The 15,502-nt window shown below is 41.3% G+C and overlaps 2 protein-coding genes across 2 annotated transcripts in view; one reads left to right on the top strand and one right to left on the bottom strand.

Annotated features, from left to right (window-relative positions):
• Positions 1-1,432: 1,432 nt before the first annotated feature.
• nfe2l2a (nfe2 like bZIP transcription factor 2a) lies at positions 1,433-8,897 on the bottom strand. Its single transcript, XM_086091625.1, has 5 exons — positions 8,651-8,897; positions 5,373-5,639; positions 4,450-4,542; positions 4,173-4,373; positions 1,433-2,984 (listed from the first exon to the last, which is right to left on the bottom strand). The coding sequence occupies exons 1-5, from the start codon at positions 8,687-8,689 to the stop codon at positions 1,788-1,790; spliced, it is 1,797 nt and encodes a 598-aa protein (XP_085947751.1). The 5' UTR covers positions 8,690-8,897; the 3' UTR covers positions 1,433-1,787.
• A 5,740-nt stretch (positions 8,898-14,637) lies between these two features.
• Positions 14,638-15,502, top strand: part of agps (alkylglycerone phosphate synthase) — a 28,422-nt gene continuing 27,557 nt past the window's right edge. Inside the window, exon 1 of the mRNA XM_086091927.1 lies at positions 14,638-14,867. Within this exon, the coding sequence (XP_085948053.1) occupies positions 14,683-14,867 (185 nt within the window). The 5' untranslated portion in view covers positions 14,638-14,682. The remainder of the gene's footprint in view (positions 14,868-15,502) is intronic.

Here is a 15,502-nt window from a genome sequence, read left to right as displayed (position 1 = left end):
TGAACATGACTAGCTAGCATAGTAACTTGGCTTCATAACAAGAAGCTGTGGTTGTAGGGTGAGGTAGTTTTTCAACATACTTTGCATTGACAACAGAAACTTCCAAGTGACACAAGCAGTCATTTTATAGCGCCGCCAAATTCAGCCTTGTCTGCCTAGGGTATAATTTAATACACAATGCAGATCAGGCTTGAGGTAATTGACAGGGCCCAGCATTGATGTATCAAAACTTGCTTCATTTAATTGCTGGGCATTGCATTTGTTTTTGTTTTTAACTTATTCACTGCCATTGACGGCTATAGACGTCAAAAATTCATTTGAACTATTTCTATTAGTTTTAACATTTATTTCCTCTTTTGTTAAGAGTATGATAACCTAAAAAATATATATATATATATATTGTACATTTAGAACAGAATATAAAATGTGATTAATTGTGAGTTAATTATTGAAGTAATGCGATTAATTACAATTAAAAAATTTAATCGCCTGACGCGACTTAGAGTTAAAAATTCGGGGCGTCAGGCGATTAAAATTTTTCATCGTAATTAATCGCATGACTTCACTAGTTAACTCACAATTAATCACAAATTTTATATCTGTTCTAAATGTACAATAAAAAATACTCTTGTTAACAAAAGTAGAAAAAAAAAATTAAACTAATAGAAATAGTTCAAATATATAGCCGTCAATGGCAGTGAATGAGTTAATATATGATTGGCTCTTTAAAATAATGTAGTCCATTGACACAGTGTGAATGCTGTATAAAATGTTATCGTGTAAAAAGGTACATGAGACAAAGGAGGGTGTGTCGCTAGTAACATTCAATGCGCTTTATATGTATATGACTTGGGCTGAAATAAATACATTTTTTCATGGATTACGTGTTTCTATTAATTTTTTTTTGTTTACACATTCTTTCAAAAGTAAATTTGTGACACGGTTTTTACCTGTCACTTCCATTCGTCTCGCACACAAACGTGTGGGCTTGGCGGTTCAAAGTCGTGTTTGTGTGTGAAAGTGCATGGCAGGCAAATGGTGCTTGCCTGTTGAGAACGCAGCCCCGGTCAGGTCATTGTAAAAGTGTCATGCATTAACAATTGTGCCCTTTGTTGTGCAACACAAATGCAACGGGTGCTATTAAACGACGCAAGACCTTCGTATCAAAAGATTTAGGTTACTGTACAAACAGTGCTGTAAATCAAGGGGAGCCGATTGAGAAATTGGTTAATATCCGATAAACACTTGTGGTATCTTACCAAGTTCCATCCATTTGCAGCTATGCGAGCCTGCAAAGTCCAGAAGTACCCTAAACGTGGTGAGTTATATAATGGCGGCTCGGAATTTATATCCATCTGGCATCAATCTGGTTCAGGCTGTGACGCAACTTTACAATGCTCTGCTTTCATAAAAAAAAAAAAAAGAGGCTCTATGGCTTTAGGATGGTTTATTGAAAAGCATAAGAACCTGCGCAGCAAATCAAATGTTATAATAGTTAAAAATCTTTCATTTAGTTAGCATACAGAAACAATATTTATACAGTATGAATATTTACACGTACAGTAACGGTTGTAATATCAGATGTCATCTATTTACAAATAATCTCGTAGAGTATGAAGAAAAAGTACAAAAGCGATAAAATATCAAAATATTTCAACATCCAAGAATAAGAACCAAAAACTATACAATAGTTCTGCGGAGCTACTGATGCTTAAAGCTGAGAGTCGTTGCATAGTGCGACTTGACTACATGACTGCAGTACCTTACGAGAGAGATCAGCGCTGCTTTTAGCTCTTGATCAAAGTCTTTTTAGTGCGAGGAACGAGGAAGACGCTGCCTTCGGTCGACTGCTGCAGCGAGAAGTCGGTCGGGGAGATGGCGTTGCCGTCCTCGTCCCTCAGCATGCTGAACACCTCCAGGTAGAGGCTGTTCAACTTCCTCTTCATCTCTCTCAGGCTGCTGGCGTTGCGAGACTTCTCCCTTAGCTGACGTTCTTTCTCCTCCTTCAGCGAGTCCAGGTCGTTCTCCAGCCCCGCGATGTTCTCCATTTTGCGCTTGCGGCAATTCTGGGCCGCCACCTTGTTCTTGCCGCGGCGGCGGATGTCCCGGATGAGGGCCATCTGGGACTCGTTGAGTTGGTTCTTGGAGATGAGCTCGTTGTAGTCGTCGACGGGCAGGTTGATGATCATTTCGATGCTGAAGGGGATCTTGAGGGTCTTGGCCCTCTGCTCGTCTCTGGAGAGACGCAAATCCGACCTCCTTTTGCGTTTGTCTTTGGTGAAAGGCGAGGCGCAGTGGCCGTTGTCCTCGGCCGCATCCGTCGTCTCTTGTTCGATCTCATCGTGCTGGCTTTGACGCTGACCCGCTAACGTGGACAGAGGAAACGCTCGCTGGACGCCGTCGGGTTGAAAGTTTAACGAGAACATCTCGGAGTAGTCGGAGTTTACGCTGCCGGGGTTCTGGTCCATCTCCTCCATGTCGGAATCGCTGCCGTCAAAACCCTCGTCTCCGTACATAGATTTCCCAGGCGAGCAAGCGTGAGGACTTGAGGAGAGTCCAGAGTCTAAATCGGGCACTTCGGCAGACACGCTGTGTCTGCCCCGCTCAAATGTGTCACCGGGCGAGAGGCTGTACAAGTTTTGGACATCGGACAGGATGTTACGTTCGCTTCCCTCGAGGTCCTGTTGACTGCTGCTCTCCTCCAACATCGTCTCAGGGTAAAACGTGTTGCAAAAGCTATTAAGGTTGAAATGAGTGTTTAACTGGGGAACTTCTGCCTTGATTTGGTTCTCGTGTGCTGGGCTCACGTTGGGAACTGAGCCTTCAAATGTATTCATAAAACCTGTCGGACACATATTTAAACTGTCTTTCTCTTGGACTGGACTGGACATTGAGTAAAAGGAGTTTGGATCCTGTGCTTCGGTGCTGTTTGGAAGAGGATAGGCCGCCGTCTCCAATGTGTCGTCCAATTGCTGGCTCAGACACTGCAAAAAAAAATAAAAAAAGGAAAAATAAAACAGCAACTCAATTGGCGATGTTTTTGCTGTAGAATCGTTTAACATTCTTGACCCTGAAAGGCCACCATACTGATATGTAGTGTGAGTAAGCTAGCTTCAATTTCAATTATAAGTATCTAGTCAATAATTTAAGTTTTTAATTTTCGCTTCAAAAGAGTTTTCTTACAAGAGAGTGGATATGATTTTTAAAGTTTAATAATTAATCACAGTTTATTCCCAAAAGTATAGCAGAACTTACTTGCGAGATTGTCTGGCCATCAAAAAATCTTATAGGCGTTTTCTTTTTTGTGTACACATTCAAGGAGACAGCGACATTCATCATTTGTCAGTATAACAGTTTTTTGTTTATAATTTGCTTCCGTTCAAACGGGGTCTCGTGGGCCAAAAAGAGACTTGTGTCCTCTGCAAACAAGACTTTGTGGAACACTTTAGACAAGTTAACACTCATTGACATGGAGGATAAAAAGAAGTGGTCCTGATATGGATCCCTGTGTGACCCCATGTTTAATCGTTCCTTTTAATAATGTATGATCTTTGACATACTGTTTGGTCCATTACAGCTTGAGTGAATGGAATTTTTTTGGCAGACATTCTAACACTTTGCTATTATTATTCAACTTGCGTCATCTCTGCCCAATTTGAGGCACGCCCGGCAACTAATTGAATAATTAAAAACAACTTGGCTCAGTTGAGTGAAAGTCTATAGAGGAAAATATTTCCAAAACAATGCTAACTTATTAAATAAATACAGGTAGAACTCAATTTCTATTGGGTGACGCTGTTTTACAACAGCACCCTTGGCTAAATTTGTTTGTACGCTCTCACATGCCCCCAATGTAAAACCCTTTAAGCTCATTTACATAATGGCTAGATACCCCTTCCTTGCTATGCTAACAAGGTGGATCCAGCATTATCACCAAAACGCAGCAAGGGGAGGGACACGTCAAGATCCTGTCAGTACAAGCGACTGCTGTAAAACTCGAGCCTCGCCCATTACCTCGAGCTGTTAAGAACAGCTCCCAAAAAGAAAAGCTTAAAAATTGCCACACTGATACTGTTTCCCCGCCAGCGTCGAAAGTTGAGCAACTCAACTACGTAAGCATTCATACGTTTGGCTTGGGCCCAAGAGCGACCGGTTAATTGCACAGCTGGTACCTGCAGCTCTGGAAGTGACAGCAGCTCCATCCAGGCTTGCTCAATATCCAGAGGCATCTTCTGCGGCTGTGACGCAGTCAGGGGATCTGGTGAAAGCGTGAGCGGGGCCAAAGATGGCTGCTCGGGGGACATCATGGCAACGCTGCTGCTGCGGCTGCTGGCTACGGAGGCGGAACTCGAGTCCAGGCAAACGGACGCATCCTGGGAGGTAAACCACGCGGTTATGAACGTTCAACAAAGGCTGCAGTGTAAAGAGTTTTACGTAGGAGTTTCTTACCTCGTTTTCTTCAAGGGGGAACGTCTCTGCGATGAGCTGCAAGCATTCGTCAAGCGACAACTGCTCGGCACTCTGCTGCGAGAAGCTGACATCCTGCAAATAGAGGTTGATGGACGTGCTATTATGTACTAGCTAGCAGGTACAAACATTTTTGAAGGTGCCCGGTAGATTTAGTTTTTCTTCAGTATTGCGATTGCGATACCAACTACTTCATCAGAAACTGTATTCTTTTGGTATTCTTTTGGCCTCTGTTGGTTAACAAATTGTTACGCGTAAACGTCCTCATTAAATCATTCACTGCCATTGACGGCTATAGACGTCAAAAATTCATTTGAACTATTTCTATTTAACTTTTTTTTTTCTCACTCTTGTTAATAAGAGTATGAAAACCTAGGGAACAAAATGATTGTACATTAAGAACAGATATAAAATGTGTGATTATTTGTGAGTTAACTAGTAAAGTCATGCAATTAATTACAATTAAAAGATTTAATCGCCTGACGCTCCTAATTTTTAATAATCTTTTCTTCTTTTTTATCACATCAGGTAATAAAAATGTTTTTTATTAAGTCATGATTAATTACAAATTTTATATCTGTTCAAAATGTACAACAAAAAAATGTTTCTAGGTTTTTATATTCTTGCTAACAAAAGTGGGAACATTTTTAAACTAACAGAAATAGTTCAAATTAATTTTTGACGTCTATAGCCGTCAATGGCAGTGAATGAGTTAGTATTCAGATGTAAAAAGATGATCATTTCAATAGGGAAAATGGTTGATAAAATTATAAGCCAAAGTGACCACAGGATGTTGCATAAAAGTCTGCACATTTTGAAAGACAAACAAAACTACAGGGCCATCTTTGCCTAGCTAATGACACATGACGGTAGCCTAGCAACCACGAGCGTTCACGTGCGGGTACCTGCGTAGCCTCCAGGGGCGTGGCGGCCGCCTGCAGCGGGGCGCTGGGCAGCGGACGCGGCACGTACTCGCCCGTCTCCTCGTCCAGCTGCAGCTGCGCCAGCAGAGCCTTCTCCTGCTCGCGGAGGAGGTGCAGCCGCTTCTCCTCCGCCTGCTCCTGCTGCCTCTGCAGCTCGTGCTCCTTCTGACGGTGACTGTAGTCGAAGACCTCGCGCCGGGCCCCCAGATCGATGTCCTGTCTCCACAGAATGTCGATCAGGTCCATGTCCTGGGAAGAAAAGCCGCCAGCGTGTTAGGATTGGACGGTCGCAGAGGGAGGACGAATGAAGCTCGGCTGGGGTGGACGTGGCTGCACCTGCCACACCCTGTGCCTCGCTTTGTACCTTGGCTGACAACAACGCTGCCATTAACGGCACGGGATGAATAATGGATGAACTTATTTATTTTCGCCAGTTGACACCACGTACGCTAAAGTCCTCACTTGGTACTCCCATTTTGTAAAGGTGGGAATTGGTCACGAGTTAACGTTTTACAGTAGAAACTAGGACCTGACTGATTAATTGAATGTTTTGTTTTAATCATCAAAAACTTGATGACCCCGCACCGGACATTAACATATGGCAAAATAAGACAAATATAATAGCATTCAAACAGTTTGTAAAAAATCAGCCAAGTAAGCGTTAAGGGACCCAAAAAGTTGTTATATTTGCTACATATTTATTAAATTACTCTAAATCATTAATCGGTATTTTATTCTGCCAAAGATCGGCATCGGCCTAAAAAAAATCAACCCCACATTCGTCCATACCATATGTTCCTGTAGGGCTGCGCAAATAATAGATTGCCTGTGTGTGCTTTTGTAAAACTAAACACACACAAAAGAATTACACTCCCTGTATATTTAAATACAAAACATACTTCAATTGTTTAGAAACATCGCTAGTGCTAATGCTAGCAGTGAATGGGAAATAGGGTTGACATGCTAATAGAATATTAGCATTGAGTTCCGGGACTGATATTCCCTTTAATAATGAATATATATACACACAAATGTTGTAGTATTACCTAAAGACAGCTAATATAACAATAGTAACGTGTGTATTCTTACAAACAAGTTCATTTGTAACTTTCTTCTACTCTTTTGTTATCAAAAGGAACATGTGACAATCACCATCTGAGCAGAAATTAAACAGATTGCAACACAAACTGTCCTGTCCTGTCCTGAGAATCGTCATATGAGCCAGAATGTAAAAAAATAAATAAAAGCTAAGTTTTTGTATTTTTTTATTTCATTATTTAGCATTTCTTGGAACAATCTTAAGTGTTCTGCTGTAATTAGAATTAATTCATCTTTACTCAATGATAGCGTACATAAACTGCTAAAATTAGCATTTTGCCCATGTTGAATGTTTAAGCTGCTGGATAGCACCAAAAAGCTCAAATGGATTTGCCTTTTGAAACAAGGACATACTAAAATAAACCCCACTGCTCCCTTCTTGAGTTAATAACCAGAACTTATTTACAGAAGGAAACCATTTCACAAGCGCACCAGAATGTTTCATCAACCCAACATGCGTGGAAGTGTTTAAAGCATGTGACTTGTATATGGTTCACAAGCAGACATAATTCATACAGCTTTCATACATTGCTCTCAAGGAAGGGGCCCAAAGCTGAACCAGAGTATGTATAAGATCATGATTCATTTCAGTGGGCCACTCGTTGCTGCTGTATTGCATCAGAGGTTACATTAGAGGATTTGACATTCGCAACAGGAGAGCTGGCCAGACATCCCCATTTTAAGGAAGAAGCTCAAAATGTCGGTGTGGGATGTCAAAACACAATTTCTGTGTTCCAGCCACTCTGCCTGCCTTCCATTACCTTATCACAAATCATATTAACGACTTTAAACAACGGCTTACCGTCACCAGACCTTCACTGGCCCCAGAACAAGGAAACTAGTCCATTAAATTAAGGAAGCATTTCCCTGTCCTGGCTGCCAAACAATGAGCACTTGTATACAACACGCTCAACTGCATGCCATCCTTTCAGACAACCACTATACTGTTGATAATGTTTTAAGCCATTACAGACACGCCATGAGAACAAGTCACACATGGGACTGTCAAAAGTGGGTGAGAGTTGAGAAGAGTGCGCATGTGTGTGTTGTTCATTGAACTCCTCTTGAAAAAACAAGGAAAGGGGCGCTCTCCTTTTATCATATATCAGTCAGCCGACATGCCCCCTTGACCACTCATGATGGAACACACATGTTCCAAAACAGCACTGAGTGGTCCGCAGTTTCTCATTGATTTTGGAAGACCACCATTACTTATTCACAATAATGATACCTTCCCTGTACATACATACATACAATATTACCTCTGGCAGTTTCAAAGAAGAAGAGTTGGCGTCCTCACTTTACGACGCAGTTCTGTTCCTACAATGCTACCTAAGTCACTCGTGTACGTAACTCGAAACGTACGCTAACGCGGCAGTAAAATCTAACGTAATATTTACAGTCAATACCCGTATGATAAACACTTATAGGCCATGTGTTTATGTATAAGGCGTATTCATATGCTGCCGCGTAAAGGAATTCTTTGTAGGTCGTTCGTAACCTAGAAATGTATGTTGTCGTATATCAAGGACCCCCTTATTTTGTAAACTGACACAGAAGGGGTCGTGTACCTAATGCTATGGCCACTAAATATGAAGTCCATTTGGGCATGTTCGAACATGTTAGGCACAAGCGAAATCCACCGTCTTATTTATATGAACGTGTCCTGGAATTATCCAGAACGTTTGGGGGTTTCCTTCCGGGCCTCATGACACCATCTTCAACGCTGTGTATTATTATTATTATTATTATTATTATTAAGTATAGTTTATAACAATAATAAAGAAGCAGCGCAATAAGATGAGTTAGGGCTGGTTGTAACTGGTTCTCCCTCTCTACCGTATCGGATCTTAGGTGATCATATGCTCTTGAGAGGAATATTGAGGAAAACAACACGCTGCATTTCTACTTAGGCCATGTCAACTCGTTGCGACCAAGCCACACATGTCATTTTAAACACAAAAACAATTGAATGCGAATGAGTTTAAGAAAAGACGTCACAACTTAATGACATGCAGAATAGCGAAGGGCAAGCGTACGTTCCTCTTAAACTGGAAAATCGTGTTGCATCAAGATACTCGGTTGTCATTTTAGCAAGGCGGAATTATTATTTTTTTAAAGACATTTCAGCTCGGCTGTCATACACACGTCGTCTTATTTACCTGTTGTCCGGAATTCATCACCTCCATTTCCATCATCATGTACGCGTCGTGTCCTCTGCGTTAAAATACGATTTAACGCGGCCCCCCCCAAAATATAAAAAAAATTGTATAAATACTTTCCTCGGTCCCCCGGTTCAAAAAAGGGCCAGGAGATAGTCCGTCTGTGTGTCTGAATAGTGGAGAAAATATTGCTTCCTCTTATCCAACCAACATCACGGGAACGTGTGACCCTGCCCACCGAGCTGCTGCTTCCCGGTTGTCACCCGCCCCCCTTCGCCCCTCCTTGCCGGTCCACGAGGCGTGAGGAGCGGCAGGAGCTCGCTCCCTTAACTCACTGTATGCCGGATCATACTTGTTCACACACTCGTCTGGGGAAGACGAGTTTTCACACGTTATGACGTTTATTGTAAATAATTTTTTCGTGTAGTTATAATTATAATAACAGTTGTGGATATTAAATAAATACACTGTGGAGTTTAGGACGTCACAGTTTTGTTGGTTGTTTCACAGCGCCCCTTGCTGGTCGATGACGCTGGCGGTGGTAGGGTGGCACCCTGAGCTCTCCAGCCTCTCTACCAAACCCCACAAAATACTTTTTTGGGGGGGGGGGGGGGGGTAATTTGTATATTGATGCTCACTGTCTTATCATAAAATACCTACTCACAAAAATTTTGTTTGTGCTTTTGGATGAATTTCCAGGATTAACCTAAAATGCACTAGAACATTTGCAGGTGAAAATTTTGACCTCTGAACCTTTGAATGCACATGTACACATACAACTGTTCAGTGTTTCCGCACTGTTTGTGCAACTCGCTGGTCTCTAACAAAGAGCTGAACGGCAAAATTAACTAGCTGTTTGAACCCTGAGTAACCAGTTAATGTTCCTGTCCAGTCAGAAGGGTTATGTAAACAAAGAGTTAATTAGTCAAATTAGTACTCCTTAAAAGGGGAAATCAAGTTTAAAAAAAAATAATCTTTACAATAATATGTTCTATGCACTCCACAGTATTCTGATTCATATTGTGTTTGTGGAATATGAATTAAGCAGACAAATCCACCTGCTTTTATCCATCTCAGGGGGTGGCCATTTTACCTTGTAGCCTATGCTGGCGACATCACTGCTTACAAAGGGCTCAGCTTGCAAACGTCACATGACCAAACTCAGGAAACACTTGAGGGCTGTTACTTGTTATTATTACAGCTACTCAAGTACTGAGTAACATCAAATGGACAAAAACATAGAAATGTGCTATTTGAGATATCTCTTAGCTAAAAACAAATAAAACCTTCATAGAACAACAAATAATTATATACAATTTAGCCACAAGAAGTTGTACTCTTTAACTTTCTTTGTTTACACTCGTGAAGAAGTGCAATAGGCTTACCAGGCAACCTGTTGTTTGCTCTGTTATTTCTGCCATGCTTTGCGTAAATTATTCAATTTGAAAACTTTGCTCTTCTGTGTGGGGCCGCAGAGAGACCACGGCGTGTGCTGTCAGGTGACCGCCTGGCTCGGCTTACTTGGTCAAACGTTGCTAGTGGTTACATCGGATTGGTGAAACAGTGTCACGTGACAGGGTTTAGTCTCTGAGGAACCAAAACAAATAGATTGAGCAAGCAATAATAGATAGCTAAAAATAAAAGTAGCAAGTGGAATATAGCTCAACGTAACAGAGTAAAAGTGCTGTTTCTTAACAAAAATAAGTGTGGCATTCATACTGTATTTCTCTGACAAATACAAAATTGTAATTTAAAAAATGTAACTGAGTAAATATACCATGTAAACACAACAGCTGCACAAATAAAGTTGATGCACTGCAGAGAAGAGTGTTAACAAACGTGTCAAATTTGAATAAATTAAAAAATAAAAAGGTAGGCTTAATCAAATAAGGCTTCAATATTGGGAAAATGCAAGCACTTCTCTCAGTTTTCAGAAACTTTACACACCTCTATTATGCTTGAGCTTTTACGATATATTCGCATTGGCTGGATCCCACCGAGTAGTCTCGGAGCTTTTCCACGTGTACGCCACAACGAGACGTGTTAGCCATCAGCTAGCTTTTGGGCTAACGAGCTTGAGGGCGCCGCAGACTGGCAGCGGACTTATCCAACATTTCAATACCTTATAACGTACTACATAACACTTGGGAATTTAAATAACAACACTGAGCTTTTCTGTAATTTGTGGCATCCATTCAAATGCATTTATCGGTATAAGCTAGCAAGCTAACTGCATGCTAGAGTGCATAGTAGAAATTGGCCAAATAATTGTTTACAACTAAGCAATGCGCAATTCACTCATGCGAACAAAAGTGCTTAGTATGCTAGAGTGCGTACTCAAATGCATAGAAAATTAGGAAAACTGAAATAATTGGTTAAACACTTCAACGTTTTTGCACGCTTTCAGCAATTACTGCTAGGTGGGCATCTGCAAAATTTGAGAGCAGCATTAGAAGGCACAACAAATAAGAAAGGGGCTGGCTCTAACCACCGGGAAAAGCCTCCCTGTGACTTCCTGATTGGCTCGTCTAAATATTGGCAAGTTTAGTCATATTCTTTTCTTGAGTCCAGCTCTGAAGAACCTGACCCCTACTGACTCTCCCACTATGACTCCATTCCAGCATGTCCTTTATTCCATTCCCTCCTACTCCTGCTTTCTTCATTTCCTCCACCATGCTCCTTCTCTCCACCACGTATTTCTCATAGTTAATCATCACAGGTTCCACAGTTTGTTTGGTGCTCTTGGCAGTGTTCACATAAACCTGTTGGACGCTTCCCAATACCAGGGTTCATAAGGTCATGAAAATCCTGGAAAAGTTATTGAAATTGAAAATGCATTTTCCAGGCCTATGAAAAGTTACTGAAATAGAACATTTTCGTTTTGGAAAAGTCATGTAAATATTATGTGGGCAATATTTAGGATGCATAAAACATACAGTAAATAGAATGGTGTAAGGTGTGATTAAAATGTAAATTGGCACAGACGTTATGCTATATAGTTCAACGCGACCGTTGACGGCGTTAGCATAAAGTAAACAAGTGCAGTGTTTGCTAACATTCTCAACCACTCTCCAGTCTTTCCTCAATGTGGACTCTGAAATTTAAAAAAAAATATATAGTACAATATCTACAAGTCTGCCTTTGCAATATTCAGTTTACCATTTGGGGGGGGGGGTATATTTAGGGTGGTAGTCAGCACTGTAAACTAGTGGTTAGCTAGTTTGCCTCACAGTTCTGAGGTTCAGGATTCGAATCTGTGTTCTGGCATTCTTGTATGAGTTTGGATGTTCCCCCCTGTGCCTTTTTGTTTCTATTTAACTCACACTGACTTTTTCCGCGTTCTTTTTTTCAATTGAGATGTATGAGTAATAGGCCACAGAAATGGTAGAAAATTATTGTAAAAATATTTTCTGGGTTTCACTTTTTTATATCACAAAAAAATTATGACATTTGTACAGGGGTGTGTAGACTTTATATTCACTGTATTGAATCCTATAATTCGATTGTGCAAATGATCATGCTGTTCTGAGTTCTACATGAAAGGTTGGAGAACTATGGTAGAGTATGACTAAGCAGCTTCATTAGAATTAATATTATTTGTATTATTATTATTATAATCCACAGAATAAGATGAACTTAAAAAGTACTGACTCTGTCACCCCTGTGCAAAGAACCCCCACAGTAAAGTGCAGTCCACTGGCGTGCAATGACACACACACACACCCACACAAAAAAAGGAAAAAAAAGCGTCTTTCTCTTTTTTTCACCCCCCAACCCTCCATGCTCTCCTGTGAAGCGCGCTCATGTGCACGCGTTCACGTTTGGCAGCTCCACGTCGACATTCTTCCAGCTGCATTGAGTCAACTGCACGCAGCACTCACTCGCGGCCAGGCAAAAGAAAAGGTAAAACGACGGCGACCGAAGCAGCAGCAGCAGCAGCAGCCAGCCAGCCGGCCAGCTCACCACTCGAATCGCTTTTGCACGTCAGCACATCAAGTGCAGCGAAGAAAGAGTGGCTTTGCATCGCTCTCTCGTGGTGGCCCTGCAACGTCCTCACTTCGCTGCTTTTCGTTGCATTTTTAGAAGCAGACTGTTTGGCTCCTGCAGCTGACCGCTTATGTCTTACCTATCATGCAGGTACTGTATGGCTCCGCTGTCGATATTTACTATTTACTAACCCACTTGACGTATATTCTTCCTTTTTTTTTTTTTTTCGTGTGCAGGATGGAAAGGTCGCGTTATGTATTTTCTCATGCAAACAAAAAAAGTTGTCAAGGCTGTTAAAGTAGCAAGTGTTCCTAAATTGCTGTAAGAGAATGGTCAACAGAAGCTTTGCTGACCTTGTGCACTTTTTTTTTGTTTTGTTTTTTAATACCGTCAACAAGTTGACTTCGTGAAATCAGCCTTGCCAAGGCCTGTTGAATCCTCAAGGCTCAACAGGTAGAAGCTACAAGTGGATCAACGCTGTAAAAGAGGCATTATTGTCCTGTTTATAGCCAACAGTTATCTCTAAATGGCCACAATTGCACAAATCCTTTTAAAACTACTGCACATGTGCAAAAGACTTCCATTTGGCCTGCAGTACCTGCCTGGTGTTAAGACTTGCAGCCACCCAGTAGGCCCATTCCATATGGAGAATTCACACCGCGACCACACAAAAAAAAAAAGAAGACATTTTATGTATGCATTGATGTTCAAAGTGTGCTAAAGTACAACAAATGTATGGTGGTTCTTGTGATTTGCTGCAGGTCAAGGGAGTTCCATGTCACTCTGCTGGATGAAGACAAACTTATGAGGTGGCACTGTGGCTTTCCAAATAAAGTTCTGTGATACACTCAGACTCTCACTGCTCGCAGTCAGTGCATTACAGAACTTTGTTTTGGAAGTTAAATCTTACGAGATACGGGAAATAAGTCCTCAAGCATCTGGATTTTTTTGCTGCACTTTTGCTGTTTTTCTCTGAAATAAAATTCCTCTGCATGTTCAATCTTTTTGTCCATTTTATTCAGAATTTAAACAGGAATGAATTAGAATCCTACATTTCAGTAAGACTGTGATCCGTATGTGTTAAATCATTACTTAATGCGGTGGATGGTACCATATGGAAACAGTAGTCATGCTGGTCTGGTGACTCAGTGGAGGTGAGGTAGAAAAGTCAACAGTGAACTCGTGTTGGTTCAGGTTAATTTGAGGTTTACTAACCAAGCCACCAGTGCATCAAACAAGTCAATGAGAAAAGAACCGAGTTCACAGTGTAATTGACACCGTTTTTGTACATGGTGTTGAGCACTTTAAAATTGCATGTATGACCAGTTAGTCATTTTAATACATATTGAAATCTAATCAAAACAGACAAACGGATGGACAGATTTTTTTTTTTTCAAACAACCTTTCTCAGCCAAGTAAAACAGGTCTTAAATTCAATTACCAACATTTATGTGGCTAAGGTTTGGACAAAATATATATAGTCTTATCATCTGTCAACAAGTGATAATGAAGAAGAGAACATTTTGTCTTAGTTCGTGTACTGTAGTGTAATTCCAGTCATTGCATAGAATTCAGCATATGTGTCGCAAGGCATTCTGGGAAACATAACGATGGCTTCAAGTCCTCATCCTCAGTGTGGTAAATGTCACAACTGTGTGTGAAACCATCGGTTTAAAGATTAGCAGAAATAAATAAATGATTAAATAAATTCAAATTTTAAAAAAAATGGTCTGCCATGGTTTGAAAAGACCAGTGTCGGTGAATTTATCATTAACCATGCAAACAGTACAATATGTACACATTCCGAGGATTATCCTCTCTGATACTTGTTATTCAATAAAACAGTCCGCGTTCTCATACACGTTTAACCAACAAACAGTAAATGATTAATGATTATAAGCGAAAACGTCGTGTGCAAAACACGTTTTCCATAAGGTCAAATGCCAAGGCTTTGCTTTTTTTCCCAGATTCCCGTGAACGCCACACACTTTCCTCCTCAGCCGTATGACAGTTCCGCTCCCTCTCGTCACAAACACGGAAGCAGCATGGCGTCCGACAGTGGCAGCGGCTCCGACAGCCAACGAGTCGCTCAGCAGAGGTTGAGGATAATTGCAGGGCATTTGCGAGCACCGGCGGATAGCGGTTCCGCCATTGTAGCCGCGGAGTGCAAAGCTCAGGGGAGCGAGGCGGATGTCGCCCGGCAGGAGAAGACGACGATGCCGAGGAGGAGGTACAAGGCTGTGATGGAGCGGGGGTTGAGGAGGGTCCACACGTCCCCCGTAGCTTCAGCTATGTAACTAACTAGCACCATAAAAGTCGAAAAGAGAGAGTGGCGGTGACCTTAGCTGTGATTTATTTACCTTTCAGACGAGGACAAATTCCTTAGTGAGACGCGGAAAAACGGTTTTGGTTAGAATGCTTGTTAGCACTCGTTTGAATACCGGGTGGGTGCGGCTTCATCAAATACATCGATTGTTTTCATTTCATTCATCCGGAGAGACTATAAAGTTAGTTTTATTGTACTCTCTGGTTTTCTGTTATTTGAGGATAATGAGTAATTGACAACGAACAATGGATGAAACAATTTGTGGCGCGTCTTGTGTCGAACGTTCGTCAAATCTAGTACGACTTTTTTAGTTTGTGTTTTTATACATCATACGCAGTCTACGACAACAGACTATTAGTACGTTTCTGTCTCTGTTTTCTCAACACTCCACTTTATCGCGGGATTTGCTTCACAACCGAGAGACGAGTCAGTGAATCCAACTTGGGATTCTTTGGTTGACTTGATTGGCTAAGAGCCATGGTGGTCTGACTTTCAACCTATTGGCAGCAGAGTTGCGTTCAAGAAACCTCGGGCATGTT

Source organism: Leptonotus elevatus, chromosome 12, assembly GCF_054856555.1.
Source record: "Leptonotus elevatus isolate MCC_2025b chromosome 12, RoL_Lele_1.0, whole genome shotgun sequence".
Taxonomy (NCBI): Eukaryota; Metazoa; Chordata; class Actinopteri; order Syngnathiformes; family Syngnathidae; genus Leptonotus; species Leptonotus elevatus.
This window is presented reverse-complemented; position numbering and strand designations above follow the sequence as displayed.

Bases quoted from the DNA above. Each gene is read 5' to 3' on its own strand.
- nfe2l2a (XM_086091625.1), bottom strand. From the start codon at position 8,689: ATGATGATGGAAATGGAGGTGATGAATTCCGGACAACAG. The intron at 5,640-8,650 runs GTAAATAAGACG...TTTTCTTCCCAG, and splicing joins TGATGAATTCCGGACAACAG to GACATGGACCTGATCGACAT. The intron at 4,374-4,449 runs GTAAGAAACTCC...TTTACCTCCCAG, and splicing joins TCCCCCTTGAAGAAAACGAG to GATGCGTCCGTTTGCCTGGA.